The following is a 24,236-nucleotide window of genomic DNA, read 5'->3' on the forward strand; positions in this document are numbered from 1 at the left end:
ACTTCAGTGAGAAACCCACACACTGCAAGGAGAGAGTAGCTCCCACTCACCACCACTAGAGAAAGCCCACACAGTGCAGCCAATAAATAATTTTTTTTTAAAGCAGAGTCTCAAAAATATATTTGCACACATATGTTCATAGCAGCATTACTCACAATGGCCAAAAGATGGAAGCAACCCCAGGGTCTACCAATGAATGAACAGAAAAAAAAAATGTGGTTCATCCATAGAATGGAATAATTTTCAGCCTCAAAAAGGAAGGAAATTCTGACACATCTACAACATGGATAAATCTTGGGGACACTATGCTAAGCAAAATAAGCCAGTCACAAAAGGACAAGCCCCCTATATTTCTACTTGTCTGATCTAAAGAGACAGAAAGCTGAATAAGTAGGAAAGTTGAATGGCAGTTGCCCAGCACTGGGAATGGTAGAAATCAGAAGTTAGTATCTGAGGGGACATTTTTTGCAAGATGAAATAGTTCTGTTGACTGATTGCACAACAATGTGAATATATTTAACACTGCTGAACCAAATAGGTAAAAGTGGCTAAGGCAGCAAATGTTATGGTTACATGTTGCCACAATTTAAAAATAAAAAGTCTGTTTTAAAAAGTAATGATGGGGGAGGAGCTAAGATGGCGGAGGAATAGGATGGGGAGACCACTTTATCCCTTACAAATTCATCGAAAGAACATTTGAATGCTGAGCAAACTGCACAAAACAACTTCTGATCACTAGCAGAGGGCATCAGGCACCCAGAAAAGCAGCCCATTGTCTTCAAAAGGAGGTAAGACAAAATATAAAAGATAAAAAGAGAGAGAAAAGAGCTAGGGACGGAGACCCGTCCCAGGAAGGGAGTCGTAATAGAGGAAGTTTCCAAACACAGCAAACCCTCTCACTGGCGGGTCTGGGGGAAGTTTTCGAATCTCGGAGGGCAACCTAACTGGGAGGAAAAATACATAAAAGCCACAGATTACATGCCTAAAAGCAACTCCCAGGAGAAAAGTACCCCAGACACTCGCATCCACCACCAGCAAGAGGGGGCTGAACGGAGAGGAGCGGGCAGCATTGCTTAGAAACAAAAGAAAGACTGAGCGATTCCAGAAAAGAGCTAGCCAGTGGCAGAACGGCCCATGCCCCGCTGGAGGAAGGAGGCGGGGGGAGGGGAAAGGGGCAAAGTCGGCCCCAGAGGCGGCATCCCCCACCAGACTGCAGACAGACTCCCAGTTTCTAACCAAAGACTTCCTGAGAGTCTGGATGGTCGACATCCCCCGGGATGGTCACGGCTAGCGACCAGCTCCCCAGAACAGACACAAAGGGCACTGGACCAGCGCACGCGGAAACTGAGGCTGGGACCGCAGAGGGGATGAGGCGCGCTGCACCCGGGACAAGCTCCTGGAGGCCTGAGCTGCTAGGGCTGGGGAAGGCACAAAACGCAGGCCCAACCGAGCCTGCGCTTTTGTGGAGTGCCCAAAAACTGGAACCGCACGCAGCTCAGGGCCCCCTCCCTATAGAGCAGCCTGGAGCCTGAGCAGTGTAGCACACGCCCCGTGAGCGGGGGCAAACCCAGTGTGGCTGGAACACCGCGAGGGCTCCCCACACACGCCGGTGACATCTGTCTGCAGCGCCCCTCCCTCCCCGCAGCGCGACTGAACAAGCGAACCTGAACAAGAGGCCACCTCCACCCGCCTGTGTCAGGGCGGGAATTAGACACTGAAGGGACCCGCAAACAGAAGCCAAATAAACAGAGGGAACCGCTTCAGAAGGGACCGGTGCAACAGGTTAAAATCCCTGTAGTTAACACCGACTACACCAGAAGGGGCCTATAGATATCAAGAAGTGTAAGCTGGAACGAGGAGATATCTGAAACTGAACTGAACCCACACTGCCCACAACAGCTCCAGAGAAATTCCTAGATTATTTTTACTATTTTTTTTAATTAAAAAAATTTTTTTCTCTTTTTTAAACTTTATTCTTTTATTTTCTTTTAAAATTCCCTATTACTCCTCTATTACTCCTTAATTTTCATTTTCATATATTTTTACTACTTTTTAATTAAATATTTTTTTCCTTTTTTCTTTTAAAGTCCTCTATTTCTCCTCTATTACTCCTTAATTTTCATTTTCATTCTCATATATTTTTACTATTTTTTTAATTAAAACATTTTTTCCTTTTTTTTCCTTTTACTTTCTTTGAAAGTCCTCTATTACTCCTCTATTACTCCTTAATTTTCACTTTCACTTCACTATAACCTTGCAAAAATAAAAAGACCCTATTTTTCAGGCAAACTTCATATATATTTCTTAAATCTTTTGTGTTTTTGTTTTTAATATTGTATTTTTAAGAGTCTAACCTCTACTCTAGATTTTTAATCGTTGTTTTTCAATATTTGATATCAATTTTGGACATTTAAGAATCCAATATTCAGTACCCATTTTTACTCAGGAGTGTGATGATTACACTTTCCCCCTTTTGACACACCTTTTTCTCCCCCAGATCACCTCTATTTCCTCCCTTCCCTTTCTCTTCTCAAGCCAATTCTGTGAATCTCTGTGGGTGTTCTTAGCTACGGAGAACACTTAGGGAACAGAGTACTGCATAGATCTGTCTCTCTCCTCTTGAGTCCCCCCTTTTCTCCTCCTGCTCATCTCTATCTCCTTCCTCCCTCTCCTCTTCTTCATGTAACTTTGAGAACCTCTCTGGGTGTCCTTCACGGTGGAGAATCTTTTCACCATTAACCTAGAAGTTTTATTAGTGCTGTATAGTTGGAGAAGCCTTGATACTACTGAAAGAATAAAACTGAAATCCAGAAGCAGGAGACTTAAGCCCAAAACCTGAGAACACCAGAGAACTCCTGACTACAGGGAACATTAAGTAATAAGAGATCATCCAAAAGCCTCCATACCTACACTGAAACCAACCACCACCCAAGAGTCAATAAGTTCCAGAGCAAGACATACCATGCAAATTCTCCAGGAATGCAGGAACATAGCCCTGAGCGTCAACATACAGGCTGCCCAAAGTCACACCAAACACACAGACCCATCTCAAAACTCACTACTGGACACTCCATTGCACTCCAGAGAGAAGAAATCCAGTTCCACACACCAGAACACTGATGCAAGCTTCGCTAACCATGAGACCTTGACAAGCCAGTCGTCCAACCCCACTCACTGGGAGAAACTTCCACAATGAAAGAGAACCACAGATCTCCAGGATACAGAAAGCCCACTCCAGACACAGCAATCTAAACAAGATGAAAAGGCAGAGAAATACCCAACAGGTAAAGGAACATGAAAAATGCTCCCCATGCCAAACAAAAGAGGAGGAGATAAGGAATCTATCTGAAAAAGAATTTAGAATAATAATAATAAAAATGATCCAAAGTCTTGAAAACAAAATGGAGTTACAGATAAATAGCCTGAAGACAAAGATTGAGAAGATGTAAGAAATGTTTAACAAGGACCTAGAAGAAATAAAAAAGAGTCAATTAAAAGTGAATAATGCAATAAATGAGGTCAAAAACACTCTGGAGGGAACCAACAGTAGAATATCAGAGGCAGAAGATAGGATAAGTGAGGTAGAAGATAAAATGGTGGAAATAAATGAAGCAGAGAGGAAAAAAGAAAAAAGAATCAAAAGAAATGAGGACAACCTCAGGGACCTCTGGGACAATGTGAAACACCCCAACATTCGAATCATAGGAGTCCCAGAAGAAGAAGACAAAAAGAAAGGCCATGAGAAAATACTCGAGGAGATAATAGCTGAAAACTTCCCTAAAATGGGTAAGGAAATAATTACACAGGTCCAAGAAACCCAGAGAGTCCCAAACAGGATAAACCCAAGGCGAAACACCCCAAGACATGTATTAATCGAATTAACAAAGATCAAGCACAAAGAACAAATATTAAAAGCAGCAAGGGAGAAACAACAAATAACACACAAAGAGATTCCCATAAAAATAACAGCTGATCTATCAACAGAAATTCTTCAGGCCAGAAGGGAATTGCAAGACATATTTAAAGTAACGAAAGAGAATAACCTACAACCCAGATTACTGTATCCAGCAAGGATCTCATTCAGATATGAAGGAGAATTCAAAAGCTTTACAGACAAGCAAAAGCTGAGAGAATTCAGCACCACCAAACCAGCTCTTCAACAAATGCTAAAGGATCTTCCCTAGACAGGAAACACAGGAAGGTTATATAAACGCGAACCCAAAACAGCAAAGTAAATGGCAACAGGACCATACCTATCAATAATTACCTTAAATGTAAATGGGTTAACTGCCCCAACCAAAAGACAAAGACTGGCTGAATGGATACAAAAACAAGACCCCTATATATGCTGTCTACAAGAAACCCATCTCAAAACAAGAGACACATACAGACTAAAAGTGAAGGGCTGGAAAAAAATATTTTATTCTAACGGAGACCAAAAGAAAGCAGGAGTTGCAATACTCATATCAGATAAAATAGACTTTAAAATAAAGGCTGTGAAAAAAGACAAAGAATGACACTACATAATGATCAAAGGATCAATCCAAGAAGAAGATATAACAATTATCAATATATATGTGCACCCAACATAGAAGCACATCAATATGTATGGCAAATGCTAATGAGTATGAAAGGGGAAATTAACAATAACACAATAATAGTGGGAGACTTTAATACCCCACTCACACCAATGGATAGATCAACTAAACAGGAAATTAACAAGGAAACACAAACTTTAAATGACACAATGGACCAGTTAGACCTAATTGATATCTATAGGACATTTCACCCCAAAACAATCAACTTCACCTTTTTCTCAAGTACACATGGAGCCTTCTCCAGAATAGATCACATCCTGGGCCATAAATCTAGCCTTGGTAAATTCAAAAAAATTGAAATCATTCCAGTCATCTTTTCTGACCACAATGCAGTAAGACTAGATCTCAATTGCAGGAAAAAAAAAAAAAACTATTAAAAATTCAAACATATGGAGGCTAAATAACACGCTTCTGAATAACCAACAAATCATAGAAGAAATCAAAATATGCATAGAAATGAATGAAAATGAAAACACAACAACCCAAAACCTATGGGACACTGTAAAAGCAGTGCTAAGGGGAAGGTTCATAGCATTACAGGCTTACCTCAAGAAACAAGAAAAAAGTCAAATAAATAACCTAGCTCTACACCTAAAACAACTAGAGAAGGAAGAAATGAAGAACCCCAGGGCTAGTAGAAGGAAAGAAATCTTAAAAATTAGGGCAGAAATAAATGCAAAAGAAACAAAAGAGACCATAGCAAAAATCATCAAAGCTAAAAGCTGGTTTTTTGAAAAGATAAACAAAATTGGCAAACAGTTAGCAAGACTCATTAAGAAACAAAGGGAGAAGAACCAAATCAACAAAATTAGAAATTAAAATGGAGAGATCACAACAGACAACACTGAAATACAAAGGATCATAACAGACTACTACCAGCAGCTCTGTGCCAATAAAATGGACAACTTGGAAGAAATGGACAAATTACTAGAAAAGTATAACTTTCCAAAACTGAACCAAGAAGAAATAAAAGATCTTAACAGACCCATCACAAGCACGGAAATTGAAACTATAATCAGAAATGTTCCAGCAAACAAAAGCCCAGGACCAGATGGCTTCACAGCTGAATTCTACCAAAAATTTAGAGAAGAGCTAACACCTATCTTACTCAAACTCTTCCAGAAAATTGTAGAAGAAGGTAAACTTTCAAACTCATTCTATGAGGCCACCATCAGTCTAATTCCAAAACCAGACAAAGATGCCATAAAAAAGAAAACTACAGGCCAATATCACTGATGAACACAAATGCAAAAATCCTTAACAAAATTCTAGCAAACAGAATCCAACAACATATTAAAAAGATCATCATAACCAAGTGGGCTTTTTCCCAGGAATGCAAGGATTCTTTGATATCTGCAAATCAATCAATGTAATACACCACATTAACAAATTGAAAGATAAAAACCATATGATTATCTCAACAGATGCAGAAAAAGCCTTTGACAAAATTCAACATCCATTTATGATTAAAACTCTCCAGAAAGCAGGAATAGAAGGAATATACCTCAACATAATAAAAGCTATATATGACAAACCCACAGCAAACATTACCCTCAATGGTGAAAAACTGAAAGCATTTCCCCTAAAATCAGGAACAAGACAAGGGTGCCCACTCTCACCACTACTATTCAACATAGTTTTGGCCACAACAATCAGAGAAGAAAAAGAAATAAAAGAAATCCAGATAGGAAAAGAAGATATGAAACTCTCACTGTTTGCAGATGACATGATCCTCTACATAGAAAACCCCAAAGACTACCAGAAAATTACTAGAGCTGATCAATTAATATAGTAAAGCTGCAGGATATAAAATTAACACACAGAAATCCCTTGCATTCCTATACACTAACAATGAGAAAACAGAAAGAGAAATTAAGGAAACAATACCATTCACCATTGCAACAAAAAGAATAAAATACTTAGGAGTATATCTACCTAAAGAAACAAAAGACCTATACATAGAAAACTATAAAACACTGATGAAAGAAATCAAAGAAGACACAAATAGATGGAGAAATATACCATGTTCATGGATTGGAAGAATCAATATTGTGAAAATGACTATACTACCCAAAGCAATCTATAGATTCAATGCAATTCCTATCAAGCTACCAATGGTATTCTTCACAGATCTAGAACAAATAATTTCACAATTTGTATGGAAATACAAAAAACCTTGAATAGCCAAAGCAATATTGAGAAAGAAGAATGGAATTGGAGGAATCAACCTGCCTGACTTCAGGCTCTACTACAAAGCCACAGTCATCGAGACAGTATGGTACTGGCACAAAGACAGAAATATAGATCAATGGAACAAAATAGAAAGCCCAGAGGTAAATCCACGTACCTATGGACACCTTATCTTTGACAAAAGAGGCAAGAATACACAATGGAAAAAGGACAACCTCTTTAACAAGTGGTGCTGGGAAAACTGGTCAACCACTTGTAAAAGAATGAAACTAGAACACTTTCTAACACCATACACACAAAAAAAAATCAAAATGGATTAAAGATCTAAATGTAAGACCAGAAACTATAAAACTCCTAGAGCAGACCATAGGCAAAACACTCTCCGACATAAATCACAGCAAGATCCTCTATGACCCACCTCCCAGAATATTGGAAATAAAAGCCAAAATAAACAAATGGGATCTAATGAAACTTAAAAGTTTCTGCACAACAAAGGAAACTATAAGCAAGGCGAAAAGACAGCCTTCAGAATGCAGAGAAAATAATAGCAAATGAAGAAACAGACAAAGGATTAATCTCAAAAATATACAAGCAACTCCTGAAGCTCAATTCCAGAAAAATAAATGACCCAATCAAAAAATGGGCCAAAGATCTAAACAGACATTTCTCCAAGGAAGACATACAGATGGCTAACAAACACATGAAAAGATACTCAACATCACTCATTATCAGAGAAATGCAAATCAAAACCTCAATGAGGTATCATTACACGCCAGTCAGAATGACTGCTATCCAAAAGTCTACAAGCAATAAATGCTGGAGAGGGTGTGGAGAAAAGGGAACCCTCTTACACTGTTGGTGGGAATGCAAACTAGTACAGCCACTATGGAGAACAGTGTGGAGATTCCTTAAAAAACTGGAATTAGAACTGCCATATGACCCAGCAATCCCACTTCTGGGCATACACACCGAGGAAACCAGAACTGAAAGAGACACGTGTACCCCAAGGTTCATCACAGCACTGTTTATAATAGCCAGGACATGGAAGCAACCTAGATGCCCATCAGCAGACGAATGGATAAGGAAGCTGTGGTACATATACACCATGGAATATTACTCAGCCGTTAAAAAGAATTCATTTGAATCAGTTCTAATGAGATGGATGAAACGGGAGCCCATTATACAGAGTGAAGTAAGCCAGAAAGATAAAGAACATTACAGCATACTAACACATACATATGGAATTTAAAAAGATGGTAACGATAAAAAGCAATGATTTTCATTCTTCCATCATCTAATGTAGCAAATGCTCAGAGTCAGAATCTGGTAAGGATAGAAAAATTGATTAATTGACTGACTGACAAAATGTCTTAAATTAGGAAGGAAGAGATCCCCAAGCCACCAAGTAACAGAGTGATATTTTGAAAACACACATCTGCCCAGGTCTTTCCTCTGCCCAGAACCTTCAATGGCTCCCCAGTGCCCTTGTGGGAGAATCTGCCCAGGTCTTTCCTCTGCCCAGAACCTTCAATGGCTCCCCACTGCCCTTGTGGGAGAATCTGCCCAGGTCTTTCCTCTGCCCAGAACCTTGGATGGCTCCCCACTGCCCTTGTGGGAAAGTCAAAGCTCCAAAGTGGGCATCAGCCTTGACCAAGCACTCACTGCAACATGCTAGGTACACACACTGCACCTTTAATTCTCACAACAACCCCATGAAGGAGGTGTTTCACAGATGAGACCGTGAGCCAGAGAAGTCAAGACATTTGCTCAGGGTCACACTGCTGGTGTGAACCAAAGCCAGAGTCCATGCTTGTAAGCCCTACACTAAACCACAGCTCCAGTGCAGGGCTATCGCCCTAGCTCGCCTAACCCTATAGCCCACACATCTCCTCCCCATCGTGTGGAGAGGCCGTATACCCCCAAATGTCCTCTGCTATGGTGTCTGACACACCACACCCCGCTTTCCTTGACAAACACCCCTCATCCCAAAACTAGTGAGAGGCCTCCCTGGCGCTCCTTCATTACTGGGTGACTTTGTCAAAGCATTGAGCCCTGGTGCTGGCAGTGTCTGTTTTGTTGGTTGTCTCCCCCTTGACTGACTCCTCCACAGAGAACAGACCATGGGTTTTCACCCCTGGACTCAGAGTACTGAACACAGGGCTTGTTGTATGGGGGACGAAGGGAGGAAAGAAGGAAGGAAAAGAAGGGGGAGGAAGGGAAGGTGAGAGGGCAGAAGGAAGTTCTTTCTGGTCTCCTAAGGCTTTCCACATTGTCACTGGAATCTCTAGAAGACTGTCCTCATGGGATGGGATGAATTGCACACCCCTGGAATGATTTGCATTCATTTGCTGGCACTTCCAGAACAAAATACCACAGATTAGGTGGCTTAAATAGCCGATATTAATTTTCCCCCAGGTCTAGAAGCCAGAAGTCTGAGATCAAGGTACTGGCATGTTGGTTCCTGCTGAGGCCTCTCTCCTTCCCTGCAGATGGCCACCTCCCTTCAGTACCCTCACACTGTGAGTCTGTGTCCTCCTCTCCTCTTCTCACAAGGACACCGGTCCCGTAAGATTAGGGCCCACCCTAGTGACATCCAAGAAGGACCATAAGGAAGAGAGAGTGCTGAAGAATTGATGCTTTCAAACTGTGGTGCTGGAGAAAACTCTTGAGAGTCCCTTGGACTGCAACAAGATCAAACCAGTCCATCCTAAAGGAAATAAACTCTGAACATTCATTGGAAGGACTGAAGCTGAAGCTGAAGCTCCAATACTCTGGCCACCTAATGCAAAGAGCCAACTCATTGGAAAAGACTGATACTGGGAAAGATTGAAAGCAGGAGGAGAAGGGGGTGACAGAGGATGAGATGGTTGGATGGCATCACCCATTCACTAGACATGAATTTGGGCAAAGTTCAGGAGATGCTGAGGGACAGGGAAGCCTGTCGTGCTGCAGTCCATGGGGTCGCAAAGAGTTGGACACAACTTGGCGACTAAATGACAATAACAAAGTGACCTCATTTAGCCTTAATTACCTCTGTCAAGATTCTGTCTCCAAACAATCACTGACAGAGGTCTTGGACTTTAGGGCTTCAACATGTGAATGTGAGGGACATGATTCACCCCATAATAATTCTCAAAACTCAAGGTGACCCCTTCAAACAAATCGCCCTGGGAGCGCCTGCCCTGTTCCAGAGACGCTCCCATGAAGACAAACTTCTGCCAAGCTCGCCTGGTACAAACTCTCAAAGAACTTCACTTGTGAGGATGTGTTTGATCTCAAGATTGTAAGGTCACCGAGAGCTGACTGTCAGTCACCTGGATGCAGGTAGAGGCCACTTTTAATAAAAGATGGAGATTAAAAAAATGGCATCATTGGCCCTCAGAAGTGAGACATTTGTCCTAAAAGACGTTCCTCAATGGGGAATGCAGAAACATTTTGAGCAATAACAGTAACCCTGGATCAAGCTCATGGCTTTTCAGGGTGACTTTTGTGGAGACAAATCATCTGAGAATGTTTGTGTATGTATAAAGAACGTATACATGTATAAGAATGTGAAGCTGAAGCTCCAATACTTTGGCCACTTGATGCAAAGAGCCAACTCATTTGAAAAGATCCTAATGCTGGGAAAGGTGGAGGGCAGGAGGAGAAGGGGGCAACAGAGGATGAGATGGTTGGATGGCATCGCCGACTCAATGGACATGGGTTTGAGCAACTCTGGGGGAGACTGAAGGACAGGGAAGCCTGGCGTGCTGCAGTGCAGTGGGTCACACAGAGTTGGACCTGACTTAGCAACTGAACAACAACATAAGAATGTGTGTGTGTGTGTGTGTGTGTGTGTGTGTGTGTGTGTATAACTGAATCATTTTGCTGCACAGCAGAAGTGAACACAACATTGTAAGTCAACCACACTGCAATTAAAAAAAAAATAATCACGGCATCTTGGTTGTGACTTTGGGCCAGTCATTTGTCCCCTCTGTCCTTAGTGTGACGATCCAATAGCTGTGCTTGTGGAGATGTTGAAAGCACTACACGAAGTGAAATGCAAAAGTCCAGTAAAAACACCATTTGTTACTTTTGCGGTTGTGTCGACTCTGATAGCCATCACCAGGGATTTCGGCCAAGAATGGAAGTGATGCTGGAGACTCTTCTTGGGTCTTCTTCAAACATGAGGTTTTTCTGATTTTAAGCTACAGATTTAAATTACATATCAAGTCCTTCCTTTCTTAGCCACACCAAGTTGACCAAAGTAGAGAAAGAAATTCTCGTACTTTTCTAAAGATTTTAATCCACAAGTAAGCAAACACACCAAAAAAAAAAAAAAAAAAGTGTCTCAGTGACTCAGAGCAGAGACTGTAATGGCCTGAAGTTTTTGGGGGGGGATGATGAAAATGTTCTAAAGATTATGGGTATGGTTGCACAGCCCTATGAATATACCAAGCCACCGAACTGTACAAGTTAAATCAGTGTGGGATGTGAATTATATCTCAATAAAACTGTTAACTAAAATTCCCCAAGCCTTTTCCCATGGACTCCAGCCTGGCTGAATTTCCTGACTCTTTATCAGTGTAAGTTCTGCCCCTTAAGAGTCCCACAAAAGTGGCCACAGGGAAACAGTCCCACTGTACAGAGGAGGTGGCCGGAAGACCGTCTTAGACACTCTGGGATACACTTGACAGACATCAAAGCAACGTATGCAAATATAGTGTGGTTTACCTGCAGCAGAGTATGCACCGCATGGGTGACAGGGAAAACTCCTTCAGTGGCTGATAAACATTCGGAAAATCCAATGAAGTACCCAATTTTAAGGCATCCCAGGATGATGGTAATGACCGCAAACAATGTGACACTACCTAAATGGGGTGGGAAGGTGGTAGAAACACACACACATGTTAACATGCACTGATATCATTTCAGAATACATTATATTAAGTCCTCATATATACATTCCAATGATTGTATTTGAACAAGGGTGCCAAGATGGCTCAACTGGAAAATGACATTTGTTTCAAAAACTGATGCTCGGAAACTGGGTATCCACATGCAAAAGAGTGAAGCTGGGGACTTCCCTGGTGATCCAGTGGCTAAGACTCTGTGTTCCCAAAGCAGGGGGCCCGGGTTTGATCCCTGACCAGGGAACTAGATCCCACATACCGCAGCTAATAAGACCCAGGGCAACCAAATAAATGTGTGTGTGTGTGTGTGTCAGTTATTCAATTGTTCAGTCCGACTCTGCAACTCCATGTACTTAGCCCACCAGGCTCCTTGTCCATGGAATTTTCCAGGCAAGAATACTGAAGTGGGAAGCCATTCCCTCTCCAGGGGATCTTCCCAACCCAGGGATTGGACCTGGGTCTCCCACATTGCAGGCAGATTCTTTACTATCTGAGCCACCAAGGAAGCCCAACTGAATAAATTTTATTTTTTTAATGAAGCTGGATGCTCACCTTACAGCATATATAAAAATTAACTCAAAATGAAAAAAGTTAGTTTTTCAGTCATGTCCCACTCTTTGCGACCCCATGGACTATAGCCTGCCAGGCTGCTCTGACCATGGGATTTTCTAGGCAAGAATACTGGAGTGGGTTGCCATTTCCTTCTCCAGGGGGATCTCCCCGACCCAGGGATCAAACCCAGGTTTCCTACATTGTAGGCAGAGTCTTTACCATCTGAGCCACCAGGGAATGAATCAAAGACTTATTCTAAAACCTAAAACTATAAAATCTTAGAAGAAAACATAGGAAAAAATCCTTATAATATTGGATTTGGCAATGATTTATTGGATATGACACCAAAAGTGCAAGCCACAAAAGTAAAAAATAGTTACATTAGTCACTCAGTCATGTCTGACTCTTTGCCACCACTATAGAGTCCATGGAATTCTCCAGGCCAGAATACTGGAGTGGGTAGCCTTTCCTTTCACCAGGGGAATCTTCCCAACCCAGGGATCGAACCCGGGTCTCCCACATTGCAGGTGGATTCTTTACCAGCTGAGTCACAGGGGAAGCCCACATTAAAATGAAAAGAAAAAAAAATAGGCATCAGAGGACTCTATCAACCCACAGAATGAAAGAAAATATTCACAGACCACATGTCGGATAAAGTGAGAATATCCAGATTCTATGAAGAACTACAATATAACCATTTTATTTTAAAAAAACAATTAAAAAAATAAGCGCAGGACCAGAATAGACATTTCTCCAAAGAACATATGTAAATGGATATTTAACACATGAAAAAACACTCAATAGCACTAGCCATTAGGGAAAAGAAAATGAAAATCACTATGAAAGACCACCTCACGTACATTAGGATGGCCACTACCCAAAAAAGAAGAGAGAGAAAAAGGATGGGGGGGTGGGGGGGGGGAAGGAGTGGGGAAGGGGGAGGGGAGAGGAGGGGAGGGGGAAGGAAGAAAGACAGGAAAGGAGGGAGCGAGGGAGGAAAGACGGGAAATAATAACAAAGATGTGGAGAAACTGGAATCCTTATACACTGGTGATGGGAACGTAAAATGGTGCAGCCGCTGTGGAAAACAGTATGGCAGTTGCTCAGAAAATTAAAAACAATACCTCCACATGGTCTAGCAATTCCACTTCTGGGTTTATACCAAAGGATCAAAAGCAGGGACACAAAGGGATACGTGGTCACCCACGTTCACGGCCGCATCATTCACAAGAGCCTAAAGCAGGAAGCAACCCGAGCGTCTATCCTTGGATGAACAGATAAACAAAATGTGGCATGTCCATTCAGTGGAACGTGATTCAGCTTTGAAAAGGAAGGCTGTTGTGACACGTGATACCACCTGGACGAACCGTGAGCACATCATGGAGCTCGGGGTCCATAAGTGAAATAAACCAGTCACAAAAAGACAAATGCTGCATGATTCCACTTACTCCTCAGAGTAGTTGCATTCACAGGAACAAAAAGTAAAATGGTTCCTGCTAGGGGCAGGGTGGAGGAGAAAATCAGGAGTTATTTAATGATACAGACTTCTCGTTTTACAAGATGAAAGAGTATAGAACATTAACTGCAATTAATTGACAAAAATGAATGTACTTAACACCACTGAACTGTACCTTTAAATGATTAAGCTGGTAAATTGTATGCTATATTTATTTGATCACAATTTTTAAAAATTTTAATATATATGAAGCAAATTCTACTATTGGCCTCAGGAGCTAAAACTAGAAGAAAACATTATGCCTTGTTTACCATTGTACGGGCCTCAGGCATATTCTGGGGTCTGACAAATGATGTACATTCAACAGAATTTGGGCAAAACAAAAGAAGTCCTCTAGAAGCTTTTCCCACGCAAAATGATCAAACTAAGAGCATCATTGTTCTGCTCAAAATATCTCAGTTCTTCGATCCTAAAAGCCTGTTCGCTAAAGAATAAAAGTAAGGGGTATAAGGTATACAGGAACTTGCTGTACTATCTTTGCAACTCTTCTTTAAAATAGAAAGTTTACTTTTTAAGAATGACAGGGATGTGTCTATAGTTGTGACATGCAAAGTACTGTGCTAGTGACATGGAGAAAGGAAACACTCTTTGATGGTATATCCGGCATGGTTAACAACAAATGAAAACAAACAAAACAGGCATATGAATAAGATTGGAAAGGAGTATGCAAAATACATTAAAAAAGGAACTTGTAACCAAATGAAGAAATTAGCAAGAAAAGCATCATAACCGTGGGGATTTGATCAAGGCCAAAGTCCCTAGTCCCTCTTAGGGGCCAACATCAATCACCATTCATACATTCTCTCCCACGAAAGCAAGAAACCAGATCGTGTGTGACATGCGTCATGGCGAGAGAGAGAGGAGGGCCTGGGCCATCACAGGGAGCTATAACATTACAACTCCGGCCCAAGAGGCCTCCAGTGAGGAGTAATGCAATCGCCTGGCTCCTTTCCACTGCTCAAAGCCTTGGAGAAACAACTCTAAGTCACATTTTTTTTTTTTCCAAATTCTGGAAAACCCCCAGTGAAATCAGAAACTTCACAGGAGTGGAGATTCAATACCAGGGCTTTGAAACAGTTTGACAAATGCATGGTTCCTTTTGATTACAAAGAGCAATAGCCAGATGAAGTGAGGCAGGCTGGTTGGGTGGCAAGGGCAGAGGCTGTAACTCTGGGGACCCGGCTGGGTCACGGACAGCATGTGTGAGTTCAGACAGGTCATTCCCAAGCTCTTGGTCTTGGTTTTCCCATCTGTAAACCGAGACTGGTTCACAGCTGTGGTTCTCAAACTTGAGCCTGGGTTGGAATCACCTGGAGGACTTGTTAAAGCAGAGTATTGGGTTCCACCCCCAGAGTTTCTGATTCAATAGGTCTGGGGTGGGGTGCCCAAATTTGCATCTCTAACAAGTTCTCAGGTAGACTGTATGCTGTTGGCTTGGGAACCCACCTGGAGAACCATTGACTTGGAACATCTCTGTCACTGACATTTCAAGAGTTGTGATAAGAACACCACATGCCTGCTCACCTCCTGCAGCTCTTCCTTCTTTCATCCATTCTCCCAACCATTTCTTTCTACAACAAATATTTTAGGGACTCCTACTATACATGAGGAGCTTCCCAGTACAGTGGTAAAGAATCTGCCTGCCAATGCAGGAGACGCAGGTAGACATGGGTTCAAGCCCTGGGTGGGGAAGATCCCCTGGAAGAGGAAGTGGCACTCCACTCCAGTATTCTTGCCTAGGCAATTCCATGGACAGAGAAGCCTGGCGGGGTCAGGGGATCCAGGAGGTCAAAAAGAATCGGACACGACTGTGCAACAGAGCACACACACTAGGCATGAGGTGTTTTGCCAGGCGCTCAAAGGTAAGCAAATAAGATCGCTGGAGAAACAAAATACATGCATATAACATTGCATAAATTGGGATGTGCAGAAGATATAGAGAGGAGAGTTGGCACCAGACGTCTCATCTGCACTGTGTGAAATCAGAAACCAGTGGAAGAGTAGCTAGAGTCCACTGTGAAACAGACCACCAGCCCAGGTGGGATGCATGAGTCAAGTGCTCGGGCCTGGTGCACTGGGAGAACCCTGAGGAGTCGGGTGGAGAGGGAGGTGGGAGGGGGGATTGGGATGGGGAATACGTGTAACTATATGGCTGATTCATGTCAATGTATGACAAAACCCACTGAAATGTTGTGAAGTGATTGGCCTCCAACTAATAAAATAATATTTAAAAAAAAAAAAGAAAGGACTGCAGTTGAGAAACCCTGTTCCCAGGCAACATGGTGCCCACGGGTCAGGGCAAAAGACAGATATGTGATATGTGAAGATATGCCGAATATAATTGTTTGACACCTCTTTGTTGTTCAAATAAGATCCAGTTACTCGGGATTTAAAAACATCAATAAAATAAAGTAGATGTCCTTGGTGAGTTTAACCTTGTAGTGGGGAAGACAGAAAAATAGGCAAATAAATGATAAACACAGAAGAAATGTCAGGAAGTGCCAAGTGCATGAGGTTGATGATGGTGGTCAGAAAAGGATTCTCTGAGAAGGTGACAGCTGAACTGACAAAAAAATGATGGGAAAAAACTATCCACAGAACTCATCTGACAAAGAGCTTTAACCAAACAATCAGGAGCCCTCTTAGGGAGGGAAGACGAAGAGGAAAGGGAGAAACAATGAGCAATAAGCTTTACAACAGATTGAAGGGGTAGATGGATGTATAATGGAAGGAAAGAAAGAAGGAAGGGATGGAGGGAGTAAATGGGTGGATGATGGATGGATGGATGGATAGATGGTGGATGGTGGATGATGGAAGGAGGGATGGATGGATTATGGATGGATGCATGAGTGAATGGATGAATAGTCCAGATTAATTGAAATAAGAACAAGATGATAGAAGTTATACCCAAATGGATGAAGATAAACTGTCTGGAAATGTGTAATTTACATGCTCTTTAAAGACTTGTGATACAGACTAAAGCTGGGGACGGACTGAGTGAGGAGCAGAACAACCTTTCAAAGTTCTCACGGTAAAGAGATGGGTACTAGGGGAAAAGAGGGAAACAAATGTATTCTAAAGGTCTCATCTCTTTGGAATCAAGAGGAATGGGAGGGTCTTGGAGTGGGAAGAAATGTGTGAGAATGGAGTGATATATGTCTGGTTATGAGAACGAGGAAAGGGAAGTTAGTAATCAATAGAGTGGAAAAACACAGTAGAACGTTCAAGTTCTCCAAACAGCAAACACTGTAAAAGGCAAATGAGTCAACAATATGTAAAATAAATCATTATAATCATCCTAAAGAAAAACAGAAACAACAAAATCCAGAATATAAGTCATTACAATTAGATTGATCTAAGTCTCCCATGAGTTAGTAAACAAAGATGGGAACTCTGAATTAAAACCAAAACCTAATTATACGATCTTTACATGAAACACACTTTTAACTGAGTGACAACAGTGGAAAATAGGGAAGTGGACAGAAAGGCAGTAGGCAATGCAAACTCAAAGAAGGGAGGTAGAGCAATGTTGATGTCAGAACACATGGGATTTAAGAGTCACTGTAATACTTAGGATGAAGAATTCCTCCATCTTTATCATTACATATGGGAAAAAAACATCATGTATGAGCAAGATATAATAATCAAATAACCCAAATAAAATCATTTTTGTGTATTGAACTGCTACTTTAAAAAAAACAGAGTGAAAGATTTCAGAACCAGACAGATCTAGCAGACATAAGACAGGACATAGAAGAACTGAATCCACAATTGAATTAGAAGGCTCGACGGGCACACTACTTGAGAATAATCCTAAAATGTTTAGTGTTGGCATAAGGGAGACCCCCTCCTCTATGTTAGGTGCCCAGATCCCTCCTAGGAGTCTAGAGCCTTAAACTATAGACTCTTAGAGGTTTGAAGGTACTGCAGAGTTAGTCTACATCCCCCATCTCATGCAAGGATGCTTCCCATTGCATCATGACCAGCACCTGTCTGGTCTCCACCTGAACGTGCCCAGGGCTGGGAGGCTCACCCTTTGCATCACCAGCTGCTGCTTAGATTAGAATGCTCTTCCCCACACGGAACTTCAGCCAGCACCCCAGAACCACCATCCTCTTTCCTGGCAATTCTGCCATCATTCACTCATTCCTTCATCCATCCATTCAACTATCCATTCATCCATTTGATGATTCAGTAGATATCAGCTGGCACTCATCGCATGTTAGGCCGTGTGCCAGGAGCTCAGGTTATAAAAGGAAACACATTCAAACAGGGTCTCTGCTTTGAAAAGCTCACCATCTGGTTAGATCAACAAGCTGAATGACACAATCTCCTGCTTGAGAAATGCTAGGAAGAAAGCGAACAAGGTGTTATAAGAACACACAACCCAGAAGACCCACCTGGTCTGAAGGAAACACGAAAGGCTTCCCTGAGAAAATGACTCTCTTTTCCTACTATCTCCACATCCTCTCTCTCCTGGACCGTCTGTACACCCCTTTCCCTCCCCCTGGCGCCACCCCCTAGCGTCACCCATGTGATGCTCAGAGGGGGACACTCCACTTGCAGCCTGACTTCCTCTCCAATCAGTGCCCAACCACCATCAGCTTTTTAGGCAGCTGCATCATAAGGCTGAAATCCTGACATGAGGTTTGTATCTTCTACTAGAGCAGAAACCCCATCCAAAAAACAAGCATGTGAGAGAATGCATGCAGTTAGGCAAAACTCTCTCACAGTGAGCCCAGGCTGAGCCTAGGGGATCGCTGTTCCCTTTCCTGGGGAAATTTCTCAAAATCCCTGCATCTTCACTAGCTCCAGAGTTTTGCTGGGTGTCACTGTCATGATCAGTTCTCTATATTCTGTGTATTCTTTTATCCTTTTTTAAATTCAAGGTAGCTTCCTGAGACTCTACATATTCTCCCTACATATGCATGCGTGCTCAGATGTTCGGTCATGTCTGATTCTTTGCAACTCCATGGACTGTAGCCCTCCAGGCTGCTCTGTCCAGGGGATGGGATTCTCCAGGCAAGAATACTGAAGTGCGTTGCCCTGCTCTCTTCCAGGGTGTTGAACCCGAATCTCCTGCATTGCAGCAGATTCTTTACTGCTGAGCACCACCAGGGAAGCCCCCCCATTGGGGCATCATCCTCCCCATTTAACAAATGACGAAACTGAGGCAGAAAAGTGAGGCTATATGCAGGGGGGTGGGGCGGGGGAGCTCTTAGCCCTTGTGCCCTTGTGCTCCTCAGAGCTCCTCAGAGCTCCTCACTGTCTGCACCATCCTCACCTCCTCTTGCAGCTCTCCATACAGGGGCCACAGCCGAGCATCATGCTGTCCCCAGAGTCCACCAGTGCCCCAGAGCTCAGTCCAGGCTGTTGAACCAAACCAGATCAAAGTTTCTGCCCAGCCACTACAAAAGGTGTCCCCATGCTGTGGGCTCTGCTATTCTCTGCATGTTCCAAAGATCCCTCTGCTGGGTGGAGATGACAGAAATCACATGAAGTGAGGGATTTTGCCCCCTCTGTCACCCTCTAATATCACAAGGAGCTCAGCCCTCTTCTCTTTCTTGCTCTGTCTGAATGTTTCCAATGACAGGGGCTCAACTCTCCCCCGATGCCCTTTCAGCTTCTTGGTTCAGATGATGAAGGTGATAATATCCACCTCAAGAACTACTGTAAGACTGGAAATATTACAGTAAGTGCAAGAAGCTGATCACCAACATGACCTACTAGGTGATTCCATTCACTAAAATGTCCAAGCCAGGCAAATCCAGAGATAGAAAGTAGATTCATGGTTATCTGTTCCTGGGGTAGGTAGTGGGTAAGGGCTCTCAGGGGGTAAGAGGTATCGAGGGGTAAGAACTAAAGCGCACATGCTTCTATTTGAGATGATAAAACGTTCTAAAAACTGACTGTGGTGATAGTTGCACATATCCGTGAATAGCCCACAACCCATCAGCTTGTGCCGGAGGAGGCACTGGCGCCCCACTCCAGCACTCTTGCCTGGAAAATCCCATGGACGGAGGAGCCTGGTGGGCTGCAGTCCATGGGGTCTCGAAGAGTCGGACATGACTGAGCGACTTCACTTTCACTTTTCACTTTCATGCACTGGAGAAGGAAAAGGCAACCCACTCCAGTGTTCTTGCCTGGAGAATCCCAGGGACAGGGGAGCCTGGTGGACTGCCGTCTATGGGGTTGCACGGAGTCGGACACGACTGAGGTGACTCAGCAGCAGCAGCAGCTTGTGCCCTTTGTGTGTGTCTATGTATGTGTCAGTCACTCTTTGCGACCCCATGGACTATAGTCTGCCAGGCTCCTCTGTCTATGGAATTCTCCAGACAATAATACTGGAGTGGGCTGCCATTCCCTTTTCCAGTTGCCATCTTCCCAGCCCAGGAATTAAACCCACGTCTCCTGCACTGCAGGCAGATTCTTTAAATGGGTGAATTGCAGATTATGTGGACGATGTCTCAAGAGGGCTACTGTTTAAGAAACAGGAGAAGAATTGCTGAGCACACTGACACGTGCTCACTCTACCCGTGGCAGGAACAGAAGCCCAGGGAAACAAGGGGTCTCTGCAGAGGCTGTGTCTGCAGAGGCGTGAGGTGATCAGATTGAGATGAGCATGCATCCTGAGGAGGGAGACCACCTGAAGCCCAGCGCCACGTTCATGAACTTGCTGCATCCGCCCAGAAGTCAGCAGGGTGGACTGGAATCCCACGGGGACCCACCCTGACCGCCCCCGCCTTAGCCGCAACAGACACTGCCGCAGGGCTGCACGCTGGGTTTTGCAACCCTGCCAAGTATCCACCAGGAGTTTCTGTGAGTCCTGGCTGTACTGCCAGACTGTGGGCTCCCAGGGTTCAGAGACAGTTGCATCCTTGGGTCCTGGAGCCTTCATCCCTTGCCTCTCCCTCCTCCTCTGTTCCCTGCCACCACCCCCGACAGGCCCAGCCTCTCTTCACACAGGTGCTTGGAACCAACTCTTTCTGCAACCTTCAATTTCTCACACATGGAGACGGCCTCTTTCTGAAATCCATCGCTGCGTCCCGACCTTTATCTCTATAGCCACCTGTCCTGGGCACGTCTTACAGATGCAGCTCTCTTTACTTGTAGCCCCAACAGATGAGGACCACAGTGCTCAGAGCAGATGGAGAGGCAATGTGCCAGGTACATGGATGCACCTCGTTTTAAGTATAAAAGCACTTTGTAAGAATGTCTCTATGTGTATAACTGGGTCACTTTGCCATACAGCAGAGATTGATGCGACACTGCAAACCAACTATAATTCAATTTTTAAACAGGAAGAAAAAAAGAAGTAAAGACAATAGCTAATCAATTATTGTGCAGGAGAGGGCAGAGAAGTAACCAACGACTCTTTCCCTAAGCTCTCTTTGCTTTAAAAAAAAAAAAAAAAAAAAAGCAGAAACAAAAGAAAGAAAAAACGGGGGGAGCACTTCGTAAAAATCTGATCTCATAAAAAGAGTAGATTTGGGAGTGACTATTCACACACACAAAGAAAGCATCACCGTGGCAAACAACTGGGACAATACCTCTAACCAGCATTCTGAACGCGCTCAATAAACGTGGCTATTAGTCCTACTGTCGTCATTGACATGATTTTGTGTTAATAACAGTGTCATGATTTTGTGTTAAAAACACTGCTCTGGGCTTGACACAGGCCAGAAACCAGGAAAAAAAACTTCCCATCACCACTGCAGTCTTTCCAGAGACCCGAGACAGAACAGAAACAGGACCTTGGTAATTAACAGGATGAAACAGCTACTCATGGGGTTTTCCTGTCGCTGAGCACCGGGGATGGCATGAGATGTCCTGCTGTTGCCACTTCTTCCAGAAGAAATCAGTCTCTTTACACAGCAAATAGAGGATCTGGATGAATAATTCATCCTTCCTGCTGATTTTTTATGATAGTCAATGATTTTTGTTCCCAAAAAAGTCTTCACTTTCTCATACACAGTAGGTGAGACAGAATGCCTACTGCTCAAAGAAATGTTTCACAGCCCATACCAAGACCCAAAAACTTTCTCTGGAAAACCTCAGTGTCCAGAATTCCACAGGCTGGCTCTTTGTCAGAGCTGCAGACTTCCAAGACCAACACAGGAGCCAGGGCAGAGCTAAGTCAAACCTGTCTTTCCAGCTGGAATTCCAAGCAAAACCTCAGTCCCTGCTTCAGCTAAAGGCACTTCCCTTGGCACTGTGGCTTCCTAGTGTACTTTTGAGATGATTAAGCTCTTGCTTCTTCAATAAACCACAGCTCATTTACAGGGGTAGACAGTGCTTTGCAAATCGCTTTCAGGCAACATCTCCCAGCTCCTTCCCTGAGAGGCAGACAGGATTCTTATTTTACTGATGAGGAAACTGGGACTCAGAAAGGCAAGGGTAACAGAGCTGAGTTATCAAGCCATGCCCTCAGAGTCAGCGCCACTTCCATCAACCACATGTCTCACCTGAAAAGTTCTGTTATCATGGAGCAACTTGCTGAGTGTCTAAACAGCCATACCATTTACTGAGCACCTACTATGTGCTCTCTCAATGTTGCCTCTTTTATTCCATCTCTGCCTGATGTCTAATGGACATCTCAGATGTAACACATCCACAGGAGGAGCCCTGATTCTGCATTCCCACCCCTATTCCTCCCTCTGTCTTCCTAGTCTTGGGACATGGCAGCACCACCCACCCATTGACTGGGACCCCAATGCTCAGAGTCTTCCTGGAAGGAGGGAAAGAAAGAGGAGGGAAGAGAGAGGAAGAGCAGGGCAGGGGAGGGAGAGAAGAAGGAAGGAGGAGGGGAGGATGGGAGAAAGAAAAGATGGAAGGAGGGAGAGTGGGGGAGGAAGAGAGAAAGGAAAGAAGGGAGGAAGGTGGATGGGAAAGGGAGGGGAAGGGAAGGGTTGGATGAGGGGAGAAGAAGAAGAAGGGAAGAAAGAAGGACAGAAGGATGGAGGAGGAAGGAAGTGAGGGAAAGACCAAGGGAAGATTCTGCCACTACAGAGAAGCATACATCAAAAGCCTGTGTGTGATATTTTTGAGCCTAAGTCAACAGCCTCAAAGCAACATTCCATTCTTTTTGCCTGTTTGTTTGCTATGGCGCTGGATTCACTGCCGTTTATAGGGTCACAAAACCATGAACTTCCCGGAAACAGCCACTTTCAGAGCAGGAATTTGGGCCGCCCTGGAGTTGTCTGCAGTTTTTCCAAAGGCAAGATGAACTAGACACAGTCCCTGAGCCTAAGAAACCTGAAATCTCATCTGTATGACCAGGCTCATATCCAACTAGTCATAAGACAAGGCAGAAATTCACAAGGGCCAAAAGAGCTGTACGTAGAGCCATGGTGACCCATGGGAGTGAGGAGTAATTCCTGCCAGGTGTGTGGAGAAGGTGGCGTTGGAGCCAGATCTTTGAAGGAACTTAAAGCCTTTGAGACTGGAGCACAGAATGAGGACAACGGAATCACCGGGGACCCGATCAGAGAGAGCCTTGAACGCCAGGATAGGGAGTGTGGCCTCCGTCACGGGGTGAGTGGAACCATGGTAGGACTTTAAACAAGGAAAGAAAGATGTGAATAGGTTTGTGTAACCGTAGTTCCAACGTCGGAATATAAGGCAAGAGCCTGAAGGCGGAGGGAGAGAGAAAAGAAGTGAAGGTTGGGGGTGGAGGCGCAGAAAGATGGACAGGCAGACGGAGGCAGAAAAGACTAAAGGGGAGAGGCGGAAAGGAGGGCGCGGAGATACCGCGGGGCTGCAGCTAGCGGGCGAGCAGGCTGGTTTCGCGGTGCGCTCGCGCGCCCGCCCGCCTGTCGGCGGCGTCGGGGACTCACCGCGGAGCCAGCGCGCGCCGGCGTACGCGTCCTTGGGGCGGATGAGGCGCCGGTGCGCGGCGCTGCGGCGCACGTACCACAGCATCCACAGCAGCTGCAGCAGCATGAGCGCCGTGAGGAAGCAGAGCAGGTCCCGCTTCCCCACGCCCGAGGCGTGCACGGCCCAGGCCAGCAGGAACAGCAGCCCCGCCACGAACACGTTCAGCGCGTACTGGCTGCTCAGGGCCTCGGCCAGCTTCTGCGGGAAGCTGGCGCGGACGGCGCCCCGCCGAGGGGCCGGGGGCCCCGGGGTCAGGAACGGTGACGGCGCGGGGCGCGCGGGCCAGGACAAGCCCCTTTCCGAGTCGCTCGGAGCCGCCCGGAGAGCGGCAGGCGCCCCTTGGCCCTCCTGCATCATTGAGTGACCCTCACCTACTCTCGCCTCCAGGACGGCTGCGACCTGCGCCCCACCCGCTGCCCCCGTCCTCCCCTGCCCTAGCCCCGAGGGGCCTCGGCCGATCAGCCCCCTGTCCTGATCACCCGCGGACACCTGGTCTCCCGCCTTCTGCCCCCTGCCCTCGGGCAAGGCACTCACCCAATCCACTTACCACGTCTCCACCCCGCTGACCCCGGCTTCTTCGAGCTCCGCTATGCTCTAAGTGCACACTGCCCA

The 24,236-nt window shown here is 44.5% G+C and overlaps 1 protein-coding gene across 1 annotated transcript in view; it reads right to left on the reverse strand.

The window, feature by feature from the left end:
* OTOP1 (otopetrin 1) overlaps window positions 1-23,978 on the reverse strand; it is a 46,198-nt gene extending 22,220 nt beyond the window's left edge. The window contains exons 1-2 of the mRNA XM_065914055.1: window positions 23,585-23,978; window positions 11,502-11,638 (exon numbers count right to left, since the gene is read on the reverse strand). Coding sequence (XP_065770127.1) covers window positions 11,502-11,638; window positions 23,585-23,978 — 531 coding nt within the window. The remainder of the gene's footprint in view (window positions 1-11,501; window positions 11,639-23,584) is intronic.
* Window positions 23,979-24,236: the final 258 nt, after the last annotated feature.

Source organism: Muntiacus reevesi, chromosome 22 (genome assembly GCF_963930625.1).
Source record: "Muntiacus reevesi chromosome 22, mMunRee1.1, whole genome shotgun sequence".
In the NCBI taxonomy this organism is placed as follows: domain Eukaryota; kingdom Metazoa; phylum Chordata; class Mammalia; order Artiodactyla; family Cervidae; genus Muntiacus; species Muntiacus reevesi.